Below are 22,668 nucleotides of genomic sequence, written 5' to 3' on the forward strand. Positions count from 1 at the left end.
GGTCTGGCTGCATCACAGGGCCCGGGGTGGCGCTTGGGTTTGCAGTAGCGGTTCTTTCACATACATTGGTAAAACTCGTATTGAGCTTAACCTTAGACATGTTGATCCCAAATACCTGTTTTAGGTATTACCACACTCCTTTCCCCTGTCCACAGCCACCACCATTATACCTAAGCTTCGCACTTTGTCACCAGACGAGCTTGATTACACAACACAATAAGCACAATATGCACAACTACAACTTCACATCTCACTCTCACTTTAAACTAATCATCTCTTCCCCTGCCCTTCCATTTCCAACCTTGAGTCTCTCCTGACTTTTCTCACTTATGTGAGGGGGAACACTGCCCTCTCTTTTTATATCCTCCCTAAGATAAAGTGTTTATTACCCTTCCTTATGGAGGGCTAATGATGGTCATAAAATAAAAAAAAACTGTTGTAAACACCGCAAAGAAAATATGGCAGTAAAAACCAGAACTTCCCACAGTCTATCCATTAGATATAGGAAAAAGTACAGTGCTAATGAAAGACACATGAACTCTAATACGATAATTTCTTAATTAACAGCCAAAAACTGAAACACATGCAACAAAACAATTATAAGGCGCGGTCACTTTTGTGTTTTAATGCAAAATGTGAATAAGCAAGTTCGGATGAACTACGGCCGGATGCACGGAACATCGCGCCAAATAGCACGTACCGAGAATTCAGTCAAATAACTCGGTTTCACCAAGTAAAAAAAGGTCTCTGAGAGGCTCTTGACAGCCACTCATAGAATATCTATGACAAATCACAGAATGATTCAACGAGCTTTAACGGAGGTGTAGTCATTTGAAAAATTACTACACATACATTGTAATGGGCCCCATTCATATATTGGTATGTGTCAATGATTTGGTAACACCAACTGTCACAATATTTGACTCACAAATAAATGAGAAAACAACTTAAATGGAAATTGCCAAAAAAGAAGGGTGGGCCCCTCTGGCCCCTAATCAAATTGTGCAAGGCATAATCGTAATCTACATTGAATTACCTTTAAAGCGATATATCACACTATGTTCCCACAAATTTGGAAATTACCAGAAATGGGGGGCAGGCCCCCGGGCCCCATTTCAAAAAAAGGCTCTGAGCATCTCATCATATTAATTCATAGAGTATTTGTACCAAACTGCATTCCGATCTAACGAGAACTAACAGAGGAGTAGTCATTTGAAAAATGGGGCCCCCGGGGGCTGGCACCCCGTGACACGTACGGGGTAATGGGCCCCATTTATATATTGGTATGTGCCAATGATTTTCTACTACCAAACGTTGTAATAATTGACTTGCAAATAAATAAGAAATGTATTTTCGTTTTTTTTGGGGGGGGGGGAGCCCTAAATCTATAATTGGGCTTCGAGCATAAATGCGTACACATCCATAGATTATACCTACCTAATTTCAGCCCGATACATTCATGAATAACAGAGGAGTAGCGATTTTAACTAGTGTACACAACAACGCAAAGAACAAGAAGAAAAACAAAGTGAGTGGAGTTTTGAGTCCGGTACCCCGGCCTAAAAAGGAAAGGCAAAGTAACTGAAGTGCTTTATCTCTGAGGTTAGTGGTGAAAAACATTGACTTCACTGACTTAGAATAAAACTAAAATTCGAAAGCGTGAACCACATCCGCAGAGAGCTCTAAGTGGTATGAGGATTTTCCTCTACTGCTCCGGTCGTGATTCAAACTCTGAAGTGAAACACTGTGCTCACTTGCTTTAGCCGTCACCATTTCCTTTCCTCCCTGGGGGTCTGCACGGCTTACATTAGAGTGTCTGAAAGCATGGCATTGTGATTACAGGCTGACTGGAAGAGCAGCAGCCACTGAGGGCAAACACAGCCATCAGTCATCTTTATTAAAACTGACATGAACAAGCAGCAATGAAAAATCACCTCATCTTCTCCAGAGTGCAGCTGCTTAGGTGAAAGAAGTTGAGAAGGAAAGGTTTCCACTGAAAATACACAGACTGTACTTCCCAAGACAACTGATGAAGTCTGGCGACTTAACCAAGATCCTGAGCAACTTCTACAGCGGGACAGGACAAGTGATCTCTACAATGTCTGTTAAAAAACTAAAACCAGACTTATGCCTTTCCTAATGTTTGATTCAAATGATCTACTTCAGTGATTTTCAAACTTTTTTGGCTCAAGTACCCCCTTTCTCTTATTTCTGAATCCAAGTACCCCCTTTGTCCCACTATAACATTTTGCTTAGAAAACTATTTAAAAACAACTATAGAGCATAATTATGGAATGAACGGGTGGTAACACACATTTTAAAGAATTTCTGGCGACCCCAAATAATGATTTTTTTCTCATGTTTGAGCAGAGATATTTTTTTACTGCATTTTAGTTGAACTACATTTATATTTCACAAAGTGAAAGTATCGGAATACGGTTTTTGTGTTGTTTTAATTAAAAAAGAAAAGAAAAAAATAATAATTACAAAATTTTAAAAATCTATGTTAATTTTTCAGAAATTTCAGGTGACCCCTCATGGGGTCCCAACCGGTTGAAAAACACAAATTTAGTGGCCCCTGAATAGATTTATTTCTATAATTTTTATCATTCCCGGTCATCTTATGCCTTATTTGTTATTTTTGCATTCTCTCTTTCTCTCAAGTACCCCCTGTAGTGCCTTTGCGTACGGGTACACGTACCCTCATTAGAGAAACGCTGATCTACTTGAGCGGATGAATGGATACACACTGCACAGCAATGACAGTGACGTCATTTTCTTTGCTTGTTTAGTTGTCACAAAATTCGTCTCAGAAAAGACATATTTATTCAGTACCAGTTTTCCAGAATGATGTACAGCCTCTCTCGTGGATTTATTTATTATGTAAGTCAATGGTTTAAATAGGTTTAAACATAAAGTCTAGATGAATAGGGAAAAAGGATTTAACAGGGAAAAAAACATTTGCACTGGCCTATCAATGTTGGATGATTGATGTGGAAGTGAACCCAGAGCAGTGCCACTGAAAGGCATTTCAAAGCATAAATAAAAGCCAGATAAGCAAACAGATAGTGAGCTCTTTGGAAGGACCACCATCATGCAGTCGTATTGCCCGACATCTGTTTTGCAGCTTGGCTGTACATGGTGGTTTATGTTGAGAAAGCCGTGTGCGTGTATATCATCTTAGGCTCTTGTTCGTAGCGTTTTGACAGTTGGCTGCAGGCGAATCTGTGCAATGCAAAGGTTTAATGGGGAGAAGCAAGGGCTAAAGAAAAGTGAAATAGGATGGCATAGTTTTCTGCAACACCTCACTTCTTTGATGAGGCTGCCAAATGATGTGTGTAAAGGAAAGCTTGTAAATGTTCATTTTATATCTTGCATCTCTTTGAAACCAACGTGCAAGACATTTTCTGATATAAAACATGCTTGAAATGTTTGTATAGTTTTGTTCTATTCCTTTGCTTCTCTCCATCTATGAAGTGATAGGAACATATGGAAGAGATTTGGCTGTACTCTTGTGTTCCATTGACATTTTACCTACCAAGTAGGTTTTGTATCGGCAGCCCTTCTGAAAGTATATCGTAACTTAACTAAATGAAATCTAGAGGTCGACTTAAGGTCAATAATTATGAATTAATCTTTATGTTGTGTTTAAACATGAATCAGATCTTAGAAAACCTTTGATTTATTTGTAGCGAATCACTTTAACTTGCACAGCATGCCAGAGTTCGTATATCATTCTTGGCTTTACACATCGAAAGGCGGAAACATTCTAACTGTTGTGTAACTCTCACTCAACTTAATTGCCTCACTTTATCACAGCTAACGCTCAGTAGTTGCTTGGTTCTGCTGTCTGGCCAAACACTTTTCCAGACACATTTGTTATAAACTATCAGTGCTGCGGCTCATTACCTTAAATCATATTGATGCACTGGCTTTATAAGGCTCATTCACATAATTCCCATCACGTTTGAATTACCACAGAAAATCTTAAATGAAAGTAAATTTTAACATCATGAACAGCAGAACAACACAAATCTGGATGACAAATTGTAAAAAAAAAAAAGTGTACAACAGTGATAGAGGAGCAGAACAAGATACAATTTGTGGATAGAAGGTTTACTTTTATACATGTAAATACATTAGTTGAAAAGGTTCTAGTTCTGCCTGTGATTTGGCAATTGAGGGTTTGCAAGTGTTCTGGCAGCAAAATTTTCCAAACTGACACTGAGGGCTGAATATGCTCATCGAGGAAAATGATGGTATCCAATGTCTTTATGTGATTAATATTTCTTCATATTTTAAATGTTTATAAAAATGTCGGGCAGAGTTAGAGGACACACGTTAATAGCTTTACTGCAGTAATCCATTCCGAGGCATTTGGCAAACCATTCGCTGAAACTTTCTTAAAAATGTATTTTAAACGCATTGGTTTTCAAGTTTTCCTTCCTATAGCTCACCTTATATGGAAGTGGGTATAAGGAGACACATATACAGGCACAAGCACTCACACAAACTCATTGAGTGGGAGAACAAAAAAGCTTTTTTATTTTTTAACAGTAACTTTTACAAAAATATTACTTCAGATAAAACAAGGCAGATGGAATGTATTCAAAAAAGCTAATAAGAAAAACCATCCTTTCGTGACCACATTTAACAGAAACAGTCAACCCTGTTTGACTCCCTGTCCACACATGATGGGTGCTCAGCACAATTTTTTTTAACATACGTAACACATGGATTCAACATAAACATGTGGTGAACACACGGGTTGTTTCAACATTACAAAAACAACTTAGGTAAAGAAAGAAAAATACAAAACAAGAAATACGATTCTATCTGAACTCTAGCTTGTGCCGACAAAGTACCATGTATTACCACTTACATACAACATACACACCTGAATTATAAAAAAAATAATAATTTGACTGATTAGATTATAGTGCTGTAAAGGATTGCAGAAGTAAGACATTTAAGTGGTGAATGATATTCTAACTATGTACTGTGTCCAGCACAGAAACGATACCTCAAATGTTTCCACAGTGGGACTCACCAATTTCCATTGCATTGTTCGTTATTATAATAAAAAGCATTCCCATTTGATATGATAAAGGTTTGGAAATGTGTATGTTGTCACTGACTGAGATAAGAGCAGTAATAGTTAGGATTTAAGACAATTGAATTACTAACAGAGAAACAGTGAATATGTTAAAAAACAGACATTTTGTTTGTGGTGTTATGTTCTTGCACACTCACGGTCTGATCTCTGTTCTGCTCTATCCTGACTCAACACAGTTTGTTTGTATCTGCCACTCAAGCTCCATGAGGAGAAAATACTGAGTTACACACAGCAGCAGGAGGTCAAAATCCTCTAGTTCTTCAGTTTCTTCTTAAGTGGAGAGTTCTTTTGGTCCTGGGTGGTGTCCTGACCAGGGTGACTTTCTATCTTTGGCTCATACAGCTGTTTGAGGCTGAGGGTCTGCCTTTCCTTTGTAGTTTCCCTCTGGGCCTGACGTAGTAGACGTTTCATGGTCTTTACCTTTTCCCGCAGGTGATCGTTGGCTTTCTCCAAGGAACGAACTTTAAGGGACAGAGCCCTCACCCTCTCCTCCTCCTCGAACAGAGCCTTCTGCACTGAAGAGCACAACAGCTGTGGGAAGAGGTGGAAAAGATGTTTGTTAGGAATTGGTTCAAAGATATATTCACACAAATATGTCCTAACATGAGCGAGCAGCATGGGCGTGTCTATGGTTAACATGTCTACCTCACAGCAAGAAGAAGGCCCATCAAACCCTGGGGTTGACTTATGGGTCCTTTCTGTGTGGAGTTTCCATGTTCTCCCTATGCTTGTGTGTGTCAGAGGATAAATGAGTTTACCAACTTTTTTACCTAAACCCACTGAAATGATACATGGGGGATCAGTGTTTAACTAATAGCAGCAATAAAAAAAATAAAAAATACAGGTATTTGGCAGCGAAAGACCCTTATAGGGAAGAAATCTTGTTGACACTCCCTCATAGTCCTCAAACCGCTACTCTAAACTTTCTGAAATTATGCAAAACAAAAAGTAACATATCAAAAAGTAAACTAAAGCAATAATTTGTACATTTCCAAATCACAATTTGTATTTTCAATTATATGATAAAGACTGTCTATTTAAATATCCCTCATTATTTTGGGCAAAAAGTTAGCATGATGTGCACAGCGAGCTTATCCTGAGCAAATAATATGACTAAAGAAAGTATTTTATTTTATTTTTTAAGATTTATGTGAGTGGATTTTTCATGGGCTTAGTGGTTAGCACGTCTGCATCACAGCTAGAAGGTCCAGGGTTCAAGGCCTGGGGTGGACACGGTGCTTTTTGTGTGGCGTCTGCATATTGTCCCCGTGCTGTGTGGATTTCCTCTGGGTACGATCCAAAAACATGACTGTTGGGTTGATTGGAGTCTCTAAATTGCCCTTAGGAGTGAATGTGAGTGTGGTGGTTGTTCTGTGTGTTGCCCTACGATGGACTGGTGCCCTGTCCAGGCTGTACCCCCGCCTAGCGCCCAGTGTGAGACGCAGATAGGCACCGGCAGACCCCTGCGACACTGAAAAACAGGTCTGGTCTGAAAATGGATGGATGAATGGATGGATTTTTCATGCAGTCCAGTGTGAATGTGGGAGTTTGTGGCTTTGAGAGTTTATTTGACTGATGTAGCATTCGGCTACTCATCCTCTTGTTTATCATATGAGACAACCTTTGAATATTTCCTACTTCATCACATCGCCCATGTAACATCCTTTTTGTACAGGTTGATTTTCACTCATGTATTTGTTCCTTTGTTCTATCATCAAGCATTTTGGTCTCCATTTTCTTTTTTCAGCAATATGTCTCATTATTTGCAGCAGTTACAGTTTGTATTGTCCTGCTTGTTTTGTTCTTTTGTTGATGTTGGTGGTGTTTTTGTTCTTTTGTTTGTTTTGTTGTTGTTTTTGTTGCTTGTGAAATGAAATTAAAAAATAAAAAATAAAAATACTTCATCACTTTGCAGACCCCTAAATTATGGCTTGATTAGCTCCAGGGGTCCACATACCGAAGTTTGAGAAAGACTGGTCAACAGAACATCATCCTAAAATTTGATCCAAAGTTTTAAATGTAATTTATGACAGATAAATGATGACTAATGTTAGACTTGCAGTTTCTGGTTCTGGAGTTCCTTTAGATATTAGCCAGAGAGAAACTTTAGGCTATCAAATCTCTTAGCTCATTACAGTCAGCATGAAGAAGCCATGAGAAAAACGGTTTGGTAGAAACATTCACTAACTCAGTTTAGGACTGAGGCCATCTGTTAAATGTCTTACAGAATGTCTCATTCTTTATGTAACCACCTCATTACACAAGCTTAAAAAGCTAATATTAGTGTGAGGTGGGCTGATGGAATTTACAATTCAATCTCCTTTTTTTTGATTAAGACACTGCTGCAAGGTGAAATCCCACTCGCCAGTAAACTGTGTTGGTGACAGGTCCAAAGTCAATGAGCTCCAGATGCTTCCAACTACATGCTTGTCTGCCTGAGGGTGGATTTCCTCTACAGGTCGGGACGCTTCCACATAGCCTAGCATGAAACTCTGATATAAATCTTGTGCCATTAAATAACAACCGTGAAAGGTTTGGAGGAAATGTTAAAAACATGTTGGTGGCTGCCGGCCTACTTCAGTGGTGAGTTCATTACTGAGTGTAATATTAGCAGTGGGTTTTCCCCACGTTTCTGTGCCTGTGGCCCAGTGGGATCTCAGTATATACAACAAATATCTGTGTATTTCTAGTGAGAAGAAAAAAAAAAGAGGCTCAGTTATACTTCAGCCCCAATTACATCACCATATTACGTACTTTTACCTATGTCATGTTTGTTTTGATCTCTTTCCTTATCTTGATTAGCAACAGGCTGAGGAAAAAATCAGTATCGAGTCAAACCATGTTTTTGTTGTAAGAACCTCATTCAGATAGGATCTTGAATTTGTATCTTGTCTCAATGAAACACAGATGTTACACAGTGATTATCTGTTCATTTTCGTTTCTTGACGAGCAGTTTTTACCCAAAGTCTTTCTTGAGAGTGTTTAGTTTGTTTTAGTGTTTTGGTAATTCAGTAGGTTTTGCTTGAGGTTGGTTCTTGTTATTTGATTGTAAGTGTATTGTTCTGGTGGAGCTTTGTTATGTCAGGGATTCTTGTAGGATTTGAGTTTGCTTTCAATCGAGTATTTAAACCCAATTGATTTTATATTTGGATATTCGTTGTGTTTTAGTTCTTAGTCATTTGATTTTTGTAATTTCTTTGACATTTTTTCACTCTCTTGATTGCCTTTCTCTGCTTTCTTTTATGTCATCATGTGCCTGTCAGATCATGCATGTGTATAATTCAATTCAATTCAGTTCAATTCAACTTTATTTGTATAGCGCAAATTACAACAAAGTCATCTCAATGCGCTTATCAAAATATAAAATTCATAATAAGCAAGAAAAACCCAATAAGATCCACATGAACAAGCATTTAGTGACAGTGGAAAGAAACAACTCCCTTTTAACAGGAACCAGGTTCAGAGGTGGCAGCCATCTGCCTCGACTGGTTGGGGTTAGTGGACAGAAGGACAAATGGTAAATGGTAAATGGTTTAGATTTATATAGCGCCTTATAACCACACTGAAGCAGTCTGAAAGCGCTTTACATATCAGCTCATTCACCCAATCACTCTCACATTCACACACCAATGGGACAGGACTGCCATGCAAGGCACTAGTCGACCACTGGGAGCAACTTAGGGTTCAGTGTCTTGCCCAAGGACACTTCGACACATAGTCAGGTACTGGGATCGAACCCCCGACCTCTCGATTAGAAGACGACCCTCTACCACCTAAGCCAAGGTCGCCCCAAATAGAATACGATTGAGAGATAGAACATCAGAGTGTCCCAGACTAGTTTAGCCGTGAACCACAGATCAGGAACTGCCATCATCAGCTTCACAACACCTGAAACAGAACAGAGAGAGAAGGGCGAGGAGAAGGTACTGACTGCAGAAAACCACGATACATTATTATCAAGTCAGCCTGCCTTGGCCTTGGTAGCTGAATGCTCTGCCTCCTGTTCTACTTCTGGACACGTTAGGAACTTCCAGAAGGCCAGCAAACTGACAGCGGAGAGTTCAGCCCGGACGATAGGGGACTACCAGGTCTCTAAGATACACAGGAGCTTGATCATGCAGAGCTTTGTATGCTAACAGGAGGATTTTAAACGCTATTCTAGATTTTACAGAAAGCCAATGAAGGGAAGCCAATACTATCTCCTGTTTGTTCCAGTTAGTATTCTGGCTACAGCATTCTGAATTAACTGGAGACTTTTTAGTAAGTTATTGGGACATCCTGAAAGTAGGGAGTTACAATAATCTAGTCGAGATCTAACAAATGCATGCATTTGTTTTTCAGCATCACTCTGAGCCAAGATATTCCTGATTTTAGAGATATTACGGAGATCGAAGAAGGCTGTCCTTGAGATTTGCTTAATATGAGAATGAAAGGATCAAAGATTATGTCTAAGTTTTTTGCTGTGTTGCTGGGTGACAGAGTAATGCCATCCAGAAACACTATTTCCTTTGATAATTTCTCTCTGAGGTGCTTTGGACCAAATAAAATCCCTTCGGTTTTCGCACACACCCAACACAGCATAACGTGGATGGCTGTTCATCATAGGAATGGGATCCACACAAGGTTCCTGCTGCTTAACAGAAGGTTTTCCTTGCCGCCATCATGAATTCATGTTGGGTGTGGGATACATATGTATGTGTATATACGTATATATGCATATGTGTGTATCCATAAAATGAAGAGTCCATCCTTAAGACTGCTCTACTGTAAAGTGTCTTGAGATACCATTGGTTATGATTTGGCGCTATACAAATAAAAGATTGATTGATTGATTGATCCTGGTTTAGAAGGAGAAAATTACAGCTCATCCATGATGTGATGTCTTTAAGACAAGCTTGGAGTTTTAATAACTGATTAGTTTCATCTGATTTCATTGACAAATAAAGCTGTGTATCATCTGCATAGCAAAGGAAATTTATATTATGTTCTCTGATAACGTTACCCAGTGAAAGCATATATAATGTAAAGAGTATTGGTCCCAGAACTGAACCTTGTGGAACTCCATGATTAACTCTGGTGTGTGCTGAGGAAAGATTATTAACATGAACAAAGAGAGTTCTTTCTGATAGGTAGGATTTAAACCAACCCAGCACTGTTTCTTTAATCCCAAAAACACTTTCCAGTCTCTGCAGCAATAAATGATGATCCACTGTATCGAAGGCTGTACTGGGATCTAAGAGCACCAGAACTGAGACTAACCTTCTGTCTGAGGCTAAGTGGAGATCATTGGTTACTTTTACTAAGGCGGTCTCTGTGCTGTGATGGGCTGCTCAGGTTGACAGGGATAGAGGGATCGACAGAGTATAAGTGTCCCATTGTACTCCCAAGCTTTGGTTTCCTCATTTTTGTTACACAATACTTGGTATTTACTATCGTGTGAGTTTTTGTTTGTTTTGTTCACTCCTGCTATGCTTTTTTGTTTGGATTCTCAAAAAATAAGGACACTCAGCCTAAACACCTAATTGCTGTGTCGTCTCCACCTCCACTAATAATCACACAGGATTCTTAAAACAGGATTTCTCAAACAGTTTTGGGAGCTGCGAACTCCCTCATTGTTCCAAAACCAATTCCCTAGCTTCTCCAAAACTTTTTGAGATCATCAAGTTTGCAATTTTTTAGTAAAGGGAATTATAACGATATATAGGTTTTTTATCACTTGAGGAAAGGGTAAATTTGCATATATCCATTTTGATAGCAAGAAGTAGCAGAGGAGTATCCATACAAAATCAGTAACTGAAGTGAGGGATTACTTTCAGATAGACATTAGTGTATATGAACATATTGTCTTCTGGTCTTCGGAGAGAGCAGACGTGTTTTCGCTCGAACAACCTAAAAATGTTTGACCAGAGAGCCAAGCTTTGATGTAAATTTTCTGTGTTCAAAACAGGGGACGGGACTTAGACAAGCAAACTGCTTCTCTCGTCTCCTTTTTCGGCATGTACAAAAAGAAAAAAAAAAGTGAATGTACCCATGTCGGAAATAAACTGAATAAATAAAAAAATAAAAAAATATTCACATTGGACTTTTTGGTCAGTTTTGATACATCACAGTGCAAGGGTTGTGGCTCAATACCTTAGTCTTTTTATAAGTTTACTTGAGGTTTCCCCCACTTGTCTAAAATATGAATATCAAATATTTCTAGCAGGGAATTTGTGTTTTCTTTTCTCCTATAGCCCTGTGATAGTCTGGAATGTAGTCCAGACTGTGCTCCTACTCTTCTGGAGTCCGCAAGGAGGGACTGAGGCACCACAAAAACCAAGTACAGAATGTGTGTATAGAAAGTGTTTAAAGATGGTAATTATTATTCTTTTTTAGAAGATCAATGATGTTTTTATTAAGTCTTTTTCAATTTCTCAAAGTAGAGTTGCTTGTCCTAAATATCAAGATCAATCCCATAAATGTGCTTAGAAACCCACCAGATTGTCTCAGTTAGCAAAGCGGGATTTAACTAACACAAAAACTTTGACAATTTTGATGGCCCATAAAAGCCTCTGCGCAACCCATCCTTAGTTCCCAGCTTTTAATGCAGTTGTGATGTATTTATCAGTAAGTCATGTTAAACACATCCTTCACCATTAGTAGCAAAAGTAACATTTAGTGAGAAGCAAAAAGCACCATTTGTTAAAATAAAATTAAGGTTGCCTGTTTGTGACACATCCCAGCTTTCAACATTAGTGTTTTTATTATTATTATTATTAGGAATGTAAGACAAAAGTGAACTCACAGCTTTTGGTTTCCTTTGGTTGAAACTTAATGATGTGATAACTTAGTACCTCATGATCCAGCTTCATGTGATTTAAGTCAGTAGATAAATACGAAAATGCTTGCCTAGTATCAATAAAAACACAAGCTTTGTTACTTTTAAACCACCAAATCTAATTACAGCACTGGTATCACAAAGCAGCACTAATATCTAGTTGTTATCAATTGTTGTTTTGTAATTACAATCACAGCCTGACTGTTTGTTGGTAATGAAAACGTAAGACTTTGTTTTCTTTCTCTTTACTAACAACAGACTTTAGCTTTCAAGGCACTCAGCAAATAATTGGAAACAGAAGGTAGAGGACTGACCTAAATCAGGAGGATTATGCCAGAGGTTTAAATTAATTATGGGAGATAAAGGAGTGGTGAGTGGCTGGAACCATTTGTGTGCTGACACATGGACTCTGAGATTTACTGCAGAAATTTCTGTGAAGTCGAGGAGCTCCAGATGCTGAAGTTTGGATGTAAATGATCTTTGGCTAATAACACACTGACACTTGGTGTGTGAGGTAAATATTAGGTTTATTGATACAAATCAAACCTAGAGTCTGAAAAGCCAGAGGTGGAACTGTGAGTTATGACAAATACACTGCGTTAATTTTCCATGTTTTTGTGATACGGTGTATATTTTGACTGCTTTCTAAAGCCAGACACCAAAGCATGTGCTTCTACTTCCTCATGCATTACAGATCTTTTACATTTCCAGCTACTGGACTGTAAACAACTCCTTTAAAAGAAAGGGCTATAAGCTAAATCTTACTCTAGGAGGTGATATGGCGCGTGACTGCATGCAGACATTCACTATTCAGCTTCTATACCTGCATATCCTGTGCTAAAATCTCTCACCACCTGACTCAGGAAACAAGGCGGGGATGACCCAGGAGAAGATGCCAATCCATCACAAAGCAAACACTCAGATTGGACAATCTCTGATAAAGAGATTATACTGATATGTTTTGTGGCCTGTGGGAAATATCCAGAGTAACCCAGAGGAAATGAGTGCTTTCTTAGGAAAGAGTAAGCTCCATAATCCTCACGCAAAAAGATAACTTTTACAGTATATCCATATATTTCTCCTTTTTAAAACAAGATTTTGTTAATTTTTAAATAACTAGTACAGTGCCCGTCGGAAGTACAGTATGTATTCATGGGGGAGCTTAAGTAGAGTTGTCAATTATGGCCAAATGAGTATGTGTTTGAAGGTTGGATGAACAAAGTGGTGTACATACTCTGTAGTATTATAAAAGGTATATTTGCTAGTGCAAAGTAAAATAGCGTGTACGATTTCCCTGGTTTAATTCTATGGGACATGCGCATGATAAAAGACACATAAACTTGAGCATTGAACATTTCTTAGTGCAGGGGTGCTTATCTTTTGTGTGTGTGTGTGTGTGTGCGTGCGTGCATGTGTGTGTGTGTGAGAGAGACTCGCTACCTGTCCGGGTTGCCGTGTCGGACTCTCTCCATCTCTTCTCTGTGGGCTCACTCTCACACACGCATGCGCGTCAGCCACAAGACCCGCTCTGTGACTCACATCAGGTTGAAATGCATGTGTGTCACGTCCAATGCATGAGACTTGAGAGTTTTGCTGGTATATCAGTGTCAGTGCGGCTCAGACGCCCCTCCCTCCTCTCCGGTCTAACCCTCCGTCCGGTGTAACCTGCATTAATACCGCAGTGATTTCGAAATAAAATAAAAATAAACATTTGAAACACACTCGGCCGATGTGCAAGCTGTTAAAAAAGTTTCAGCTCAAACAGGCACCGCGTCGTGGACAAAACTCACTCCACACACACGCACATATACAGATGGTCCTTGCTTTTATAGAGAGATGTGGCAGGGCTGCTTCCGAGAGTGCTCTAGCTAAGCTCTTTTTTCTTTCTTGTTATCAAATGAAAAAAAAAGTCTGCATGTTTTTTGTGCGCAATTGTCTATATGGCTTCTATGCCTTTTTTTCTTTTTACAAAGTCAATGATGGGTCATCCTGAATGTGAAACAGCTGCTTCATACCAGTCTTTCTAACTGAGCGGCTTCAAAGAGCTCCAACACGACATGAAGTTAGCAGTGATGCTACTGGGTTCATACGTACCTGGCTGTCCTCCTGAGCCTCCCACTCTGGAGAAAAGGTGTGAACTTGAGTTCCAGGTGTGCAATTGGAAAATTGGAAGAGGCTCGCAAACATGCGATGATTATCTGCAGTGTCGGAAAAAATGGGGTCCTGGAAGTTCACTCCATGAGGGATGAGGTTGTAATTTTCATCCATCCTATAAGAAAAAAGGGTATTTATTGATCTTTGGGCAGAATCGTGCCAAAAAATAACAAAAAAAACACAAAAGTTTGGATAATCTGTACAATAAATAATTATCATCAGGTCAAAGTTCAAATGCAAATCCTTAACCGAAGTCATGCTTGAGGGATCACTTGTGATTTGGTTAAGAAAATCCGGAATATATAGTAGACAGAATAAAGTCATATATAAAAGTTCAAGCATCTACTGTACTCAGAATTGTCACCAGATTTTGCTCCATTTCTCTGCAATCGATGATTCAAAACAGCAAAAATACAGCCAAAGGGATTTACTGGGCATGCTTCATATCTTTGGGACGTCCCCATGCAAAGAGTTTCCATACATCTGGACTTCATCTTGTATCCCATGAGCAACATCAAAAGTTTGGCTGTCCCTATCGTAGATGGTGTCTTTTCTTTCTGTGTTGTAAATGTGTGGGTAGCAATAAAAAAGCATGAGAAGGATGATGTTTACTTTCAAAAAGGGATGTCAAAGGGTAAGATATTTTAAGAGTAACCAGGGAAACCTTGAAGGGAACTATTTGCACATAATTCTTGAAACACAGAGCCAGGACATTCCAAATAACTTTGTTTATGGGTTTTGAGGTTTTTTTAGCACCTTTAATCTATAAAGACTATAGTTGCTTTTACTCACATTCTTTAACATGTATGTCTTAACATTTTACAGAATAAAAATGGTTCTCATTCATTTTTATTTGAGTCTAGTTATAGTTTTAGTCCTCCAGCCTTTGTCTTTGTTCCCTTTTAGTTAGGTGAAAAAGTATAATTGACAAAAACTATGCAAACATTTTTTTGTCAACAAATTAACACTGTTTTGAAGTTGGTTACGGAGTTCTTACGATTTTTACTTTGGCGACGTTCAGACTGCAGGCAAATGCAGTCCAAATAAGATTTTTTTTCCCCACATAAGCGACGTGTATTCGATCTGTTAAAGACAGTTTGAACAACAATCTGACCCAGGCCACTTTCATATGTGGTCCAAACTCCGATACATATCTTGTATTATACAATGCGACTGCTATCTTAATGATCCAGTCGCTTTTATTCGAAATTTACAATAATTCAAATGTTGGGAAAAAAAACCTTCTTCTTGAGATTTGTTTATTGTTATGGTGCTGACTTTGGTTAAACAGAAACTTTATCAGTTCCATACACGCTGAGATGAGATGCCTCCATATTTACTTATGTAAATGTATTAAATCAGGACCTCTTTTGCACCTCAGAGTCACATTCAGTTCATACTCTAAACTGATAGAAGTTGCATTTAATGTGAACTGTGAACGAACAAAAACACACACACACACACACACACACACACACACACACACACACACACACAAAATCGGAATTAGTAAGATCTGCTGTCTGAAAGTATCCTTGCTCCATTATCTGCTACTTGATCTGAGAATCAACTACATTGACTCCACCCAACTGCACAATGTTTTTTTCAACAATCCAGTTAATAACTGACTTTTTAAACACATGAACGGACAATCCATTTCTGCCCCATTGATACAACACAAGCTTTTAGGAAAACAATAATGAAACCAGATCACAGAGAAATAGCTCCTCATTAATGTAATGTTGGTGACAAGAAGAACTCGTAAACAGGTTTAAACTGAACCAGATGACTTTGACAAAAAAACAGACGCAGGACATTTTTCATCCACAGCTTCATTTCAACAACATGTTAGCTGCGGCAGTCTAGAGCCAACAACACAAAAGGCTATATATGATATGTAAAATGTTTCTAAGTTTTATATTAGAAAGTGTTCACAGTAACAAAAAAACATATAATCTTATAATCCATTTAAATGTGCAAGACCTCCAGTCTTATTATCCAAGGCATCTTAAGTGAGGTTTTCTTAATCATATTGGTTTAAAGGGAGAGAATGGAGGTAGTAAAATAGAGGCTAAAGTTTTAACAGCTCACACATGGCTGAGGCAGCCCGTCTCTGTTAATGTCCCCAGGGACTCCCTCTTGTGCATTTTTGTTCAGACTTTTTCTCTGGCCTCTGATTTGTCTTGTCCTAAGAGCTGATGATTGATTGTAGAGACTATTTTAGTCTAGAGGTGTTCGGCAGGAAATGGACTCTTTTTTGACATCCTAGAAGATATCTGGGACTGACACAATAGCGTGTCTTTCTGTCCCTAAAATAGTCTCTGATGCAAACGCATTTAATCAAACCGTTTGAAACTAATTGCATTGTGCTGTGCTGCTTAATACCATATTAGGTCGACCCTCACAGGAATTTTGATTAATCTCTCTGATAATCAATCACTGTAGCTCAAAGATTAATTGTGGAAGAGCTTGGAAAACTTGCAGCACAGAGTCAGCTGACACCAAAGGCTATACAAATGCTTTCACTGTGCCAACATGGAAGGCCAAAAAGTTATCAAAGAACTTTTGAAACTGCCTTCTAACACAATTGATGTTTGTAAAAGCAGCTCATTATCTATCAAGGTTAGAGTTGATGAATGTGCAAACAGGCCGAGGCTAACATTTAAACTCTTGAAGCTGCTGAATAATATGCAGCAGTAGATGTAGAGATATTATTTATGACATGTCTGATGAGAACACATTTTTTGTCACTTTGTCACCAACATGGTGTCCACAGGCACCAGGTAGCCCATGTGGATCATGTGAGGTGACTTCTCGTCACCAATGAGCTCCAACTACAATCTGATTTACTTGCAAGGCTTCAAACCCACACAGATACATGCAGAAGTGTCCATGTAGGAGGCCTGTCTGGTATGAGCCCGCATGGTGGACCATCGGAGAGGGTAGATGGCGCAGACGGGCACGCGGCACTGCGGGCCCCAGGGACGTGCCGAGCAGCACAACCGGAGACCCCCAGCGGCACCCCCCCGAACCATGCCGGCCATACGGAGCACGGCGGTACCCCCCCTCCCCAAGCGGAGCCAGGCACCAGCCACATCCCCCAGCAGTGCAGGAGGCGACCCCCGCCGCCCACCGGCCCAGAGCGGCCCGCCCCACCAAAGCAGGTGGCTCTCCTGCTCGGCCGGTGCCCACACCAGGGCCAGCACAGGCCGGCACGACACCATGACATAGCCCCCCCGACGAGAGAGGACGCCACCAACCGCCCAAGCAGGGCCACCCCAGCAGCCACAGACCGATAGGCAGGTGAAACCAAGCCCCCCCAGCCAGGGACTGCAACCCCACACCAACGCCGCCAGCAGAGCATAAATTAGAAGAAATAACGTGTTGCATGGTGTCAAAGTGAAAACGTGAAAATTTGGTATTTCACAAGTGCTTTTTGAACTGGTAGCACTTTGGGCTATTGACTAGCTTTGAAGTAGCTAGCAGTTTCAGAAAGTTTGGTGACCTCTGCTTTAGAATTTGAACAGGTTTGATACTTAACGCATATCAATTTCAAACAAAACTGCAAATCTTAGAGAAGTGACTAAAATAGTAATCAAATAAAAGTGCTTTTAAAAATGCACCTATATAAAATGTGCCTTGTTTTGTCTAAGCTGCTGTCCTTTATGTTCTAATGTATTTTCCCCAATAAAACATAAACACTTTCAGGGGGTCCCCTTTCATTATGTTTTAGTAAACACAGACAAAGACCACTGGGTTGGATTACTGCGTCTTTAATATCTGTGGTCTGCTCTCAAACCGAGTTTGGCTGTGGCTTGCTCTGGGAAGTTTCCTTTTGTGGTTGTCGGTCTGATTTTCATGATAACATCCGGACATTTTCAGCATCACAACAGCAAAGTTATCTCAAGAGGCTCGAAGATTTCCGCTGTCAACATGTGAGAGTTAGGTGAACAGCAGAGTAATGCTGAAAAAACCTTCTATATATGTTGTTGACTTATTTCAAATAAGTAACTATTTTAGGAGGGGAGGGATGAAATAGCTACAGTTCTTCCTTCTTCAAAAGATGCTGATGCTCAAAAGATGTACTGTTGTGATTCGCCCGGGCAAAAGGTGGGTCCCATTAACTGTTGTGCTGATAACTCCATGAGTGAAAAGCCTTTGAAGGAGAGCTGTTAGGAAATGTCTGGCTCTGCAATTATAGTGGCTGGAATGCCCTAAATGTTTCCTGAGTAATGGTGTTGTTTCTGTCCAACACAGATATAGAAGAATCTACCTGTCAGATATATTTTGGAATTCTTAATGAAAAGCTCAGTTCATAAAAAGACACGGTGAATGTCATCTGTGACCATGTGATGTATTTAGTCAATCATTCATTATGGGTGAACAATAACACAGTCGATTTGTGTGCCTGCTAGGCATGCTGATACATTTTGGGTCAATGGTTTTGGAATGTTGCCAAACAAAGTGGGAAGGTCAAACTTAGCTACGTATGTGATCTCAAACCAAGCCTGCGCTTCTGCAGCTCACTCCAGAATCACAGAAGGTGGCTTTCAATGCAAATACAAAAAAGTCTCTTGACATTTGAACCAAAAGCTGCCATCATGTTAAAGAGATAGAGAGCTTATGATGACAGTCTACGTTGATTAGAGTGTGTGAACTTCCTTTCCTACACTTGTAAACTTAGTGAGATAAATAGACTTGAGATTTCCTCAGTTATTGCACGCAGCTCTATATTCACACACATTTCATGTTTCTGTGCATACAATTATTGATAATTTAACCAAATTCAATCCACATCAGAGCATCTTATCCTTGGTATATATAGCCGTTTGGATGTATGACATGCAGATTGGCCGCTGTGCCAGCCACAATGTAGAAAAACTAAGGCATTTTCCACATATTTGCCTTTGAAGTTGTTCTAAGATACAGAGAAATTATCGCCATTACAGTTGGAGTCTGAATGGAAAAGGCATGTTGGAATAAAACTGGGGAGATAGAAGTAAAGTTTCAACTCTAGAAGATGATTTAAACATGGTTTAATTTCATGGTTTAAAGAGTTTGGAAATATCATCTTTCCTGTATGAATAATGATACTGTCTTAAGTAAGTGCAGACTAATGTAGAAGACAGTATCTCCAATATTCTTTGTCCAATACCTCTATCCAATATAACCATAATAAAAACCAATATAACATGCTCCTTCTGTTCTGACCTTATCTCCAAACTGTTCCAACTGAGCTGTTAATGTAATTTTCTTATTTTTAATCCTGTCCATTCAGGTCCTTCCCAAAGCAAACCTCTGCATTGTGATGTCTGAAACCATCAGCGAGGTCTCCTGTCTCTTAGACAGAGTAACAGTCTCCTAAATAAATATTATAGCAGCTGTCACAACTCGAGCCCGACCAAAAAAAAACATTTTTTTAGGGCCAATACCGATGACAATACTGGGTTTTTAAAAAGGTGATATCTGATATATTAGTCTATATATGAAATAAAAACAATGATATACACAGGATATAAAACACTGTAGTGCAACACAAATTCTCATAATAGCCAAATATGATTCAAAACAAAAAAACACTAACGATAAGGAACTTTAATTAGTAACACTGTGAACATAAGGACTGTAAAGCCACTTGATAAATAAGAAAAGACAAACTTGGGCAAACACTATTTCTGGAATACAACGGAAAAAAAGTTGCTCAAACTGCAAACTTGGATAAAAAAAAGGGTAAATGTAACTGTAAACTAGTGCACTTCTCCCATGTTGCAAGTTTGTTATCATTACTGAATATTCAAAGGTTTCAGCTTGTAATGCAGAAAGCACAGAGCCAAAGAATTTAAAAAAAGTTAATCCATCAGTTATATATTAAAGCCTGACTAATGAATTGGCTGTACTATTGATCAATGTCGAATTATGAGTGATAATTAAAATTGGCCTGATTAATCGAGTGCACTGATTAATCGGTCAAGCTCTACTCACAACCAACTTATATACCGTAGTAGAGCTGGGCGATATGGACCAAAACTCACATCTCGTTTCTTTTTTTTTCAAAATGGCGATATACATTATAAATATCAATATTTAGTTAAATCAATACAATCTTACCAAAAACACAATTCAGGGTTAATTTGCTGATGAAAAATGCCACACATGCACATTTATTAACAAAGAGCTGCACAATATGTGCCACTCTTGGCCTTTTCTCCTTTAATGGACAGTATGTGTGAGTGAGTTCTGTAGTGTGGCTTGTTTTGGGGAAGGCTTGCATTAAGACGCACTCAGAAATCCATTTAACTGTGTTCTCCATGCTGTTCTGAGAAGTAGCGACAGTAACGACTCAAGTACTTTAATACAAAACAAGCTATAAAATGAAAATGTATTGTCTTTCTTAATTTTTTGTTTATTTGACAAAATAAACATCATTCATCAACATTACAGTAAATGTACCAGAGTTAGCCTAATGGGCTATTTTTCATCTGTTGTCCCTGGACAGCTGTTAAAAACCACCCTAAAAACAAAATCTTTCAACATTAGTACAATTAAAAAAAAGATATTCCAAAACAGCATAAAGCATTCGTAAAACTGTATAATTCACCTTCCTAAAAATGTATTAAGACGAGATAATATTTTCTTGAATCTCGATATTGCCCAGCTTTATACCGTAGCTCCCTTTCTACCATCTCTGTTGCACATCAGCTGGTTCCCCTCCATTCACTCCACCCTGTCTGTACTCTACTCTGCACCTTCTATATTATATTGTCTTTGATTGTTTATCCATGTATTCTTCACCTTCCCAACCTGTCTCACTCTTGCTCAGATATAGAAAGAAACTGCTTCTTGACATCATATGAAATAGGAAAGAAAAAGCCTATCTACTGATGACGTGTGTTGGAGTTGCTTACCTTAGAAAAAAGTAGTAATTGTTGTTTTGGATGACACTGTAGGAAAAGCAGGGGAAATAACCGAGGCCGCTGACATTAAAGCGGGATCCAGCGGGGACCTCCAGCATGCTTCCCCACGCTTGGTCGCACAGCAGCTCGATCTCTGCAGAGAAGAGTAGGTCAGTGTCGTGCTGCCAGGGCAGGTAGTTATACACGCTGTATGACTCTTTGTGCAGAGCCAGCACTTTGGCAAACACGATGATCTCCGCTAGCTCGGCACGGCACGCTTCAGTCTGTGGTCTCCAGTCGTGGGGCAGCTGACAGCCACTGGTCCCATCAGGACCTACGGACCCCAGCACCAACGCCAGCACGATCCACATGATACGGGAGGAATGAAGAAGCCACCAAATAATTTAACTGCATGGATCTAAGGCATTTGCATGCGTAATCCAGTGCACAATCTACTTGTGTTTTCAATCTACCAACAACTAAAGAATAATAAGAAACAGTAGTCCATTAAAGTAGAGCAGAGTCCAGTCAGTGATCAATCCTCTCTCCAGCATCTCCAGCAGCAGCAGAAAGGATGAGAGCAGGAGGGGCGAGGTCTGGAGGACTTTCACCACTACTGCAACAGGAGTAATCATTCAGTTGAAACTTCCTCAACATTTGAAATACACGTTTAATTTTAACTTTTGTAAACTTGCTTTGAAACTAAGATTTTTTCAAAAAACAACTCGACTTTAGGGCAAACAAAGAACGTCCAGGAAAGACCTTTGGCGCCCTCTAACGATCTTCAGAAACTCCCCTGAATATGACGATAAAGTCCACATTTTTCAGCCTTTGTTTTGTAAAAACTAGAAAACGCCAAATGCTCCTTTCCACGATTGTTTTATTGTTTTAGAGACACGTTTTCCCTCTGTGTTTTTTCTGACCTCGATATAAAAATAAATTTATGAACAGCTCTAGTTCATTTGTAAGATCACTACGGTGTGATATCAATGTTATTGTTTATATTATCTATATGACCATTTTGATCACCATTTTGGGTCTTTTTATATGGGTCGGTGGCAGAGGCGTTGCAACAGGGTAGGCAACACGGACACATAACAGCGTTAAGTCGGGAACCTCCCTAATGGGGCCTCACTACTACCGGTCGATGCATCAACGTGCTGTTGTTATTAAACACACCGTTAAAATGAAGCGGACATATCCCTCAGTGTACATGAAAAGAGCAAGAAAATAAAAATCAAGAAGAGGATGAAAAGAAAAAACGTGATAGTGATGAGTGAGAATGTGTAAGCTATGTGTGTTACATTAGAAAAAGGTTTGTCCCAGTTAGTCCCAAGCACTGCATATTTAGGTCTGTGTAAAGATAATTCAGCCATTTTCTTCTAAACAATATGAACATTCATAAAGTGTGTTTATATGTATATATTAATCATTCAATTTTGACAGTGTGGTTAAGAACAACCTTCTGTGTTATGACAAACTTAGAGCTCATACTGTATTTATTCTTCCTTTACACCAATTTTAACAGCTTAATGTTAAGAAGTAGTCCAGCTTTGCTTACACAGTATGTGACAAGTCTGGTTGCCAATGTACATACATTCATAGCCACACAATAAGTTAGTCCTTTGCTGCCAATGATAATTTCTTGCAGAATAAAGTATTTCTTGTCAAATGCTAAAACTGATACC

General features: G+C 39.2%; 1 protein-coding gene across 1 annotated transcript; it reads right to left on the minus strand.

Moving 5' to 3' along the window:
- Nucleotides 1-4,646: 4,646 nt before the first annotated feature.
- On the minus strand, nt 4,647-21,624 carry ccdc3b (coiled-coil domain containing 3b). The gene is made up of 3 exons (XM_028448193.1): nt 20,993-21,624; nt 14,028-14,202; nt 4,647-5,647 (listed from the first exon to the last, which is right to left on the minus strand). The coding sequence occupies exons 1-3, from the start codon at nt 21,349-21,351 to the stop codon at nt 5,369-5,371; spliced, it is 813 nt and encodes a 270-aa protein (XP_028303994.1). The 5' UTR covers nt 21,352-21,624; the 3' UTR covers nt 4,647-5,368.
- Nucleotides 21,625-22,668: the final 1,044 nt, after the last annotated feature.

Source organism: Gouania willdenowi, chromosome 5 (genome assembly GCF_900634775.1).
Source record: "Gouania willdenowi chromosome 5, fGouWil2.1, whole genome shotgun sequence".
Taxonomy (NCBI): domain Eukaryota; kingdom Metazoa; phylum Chordata; class Actinopteri; order Blenniiformes; family Gobiesocidae; genus Gouania; species Gouania willdenowi.

Coding starts and splice junctions, on each gene's coding strand:
- ccdc3b (XM_028448193.1), bottom strand. CDS start 21,351: ATGTGGATCGTGCTGGCGTTGGTGCTGGGGTCCGTAGGTCCTGATGGG. Junction 14,203..20,992: donor AATTACTACTTTTTTCTAAG/GTAAGCAACTCC, acceptor TTTTTCTTATAG/GATGGATGAAAATTACAACC. Junction 5,648..14,027: donor AGGCTCAGGAGGACAGCCAG/GTACGTATGAAC, acceptor CTCTTCCCACAG/CTGTTGTGCTCTTCAGTGCA.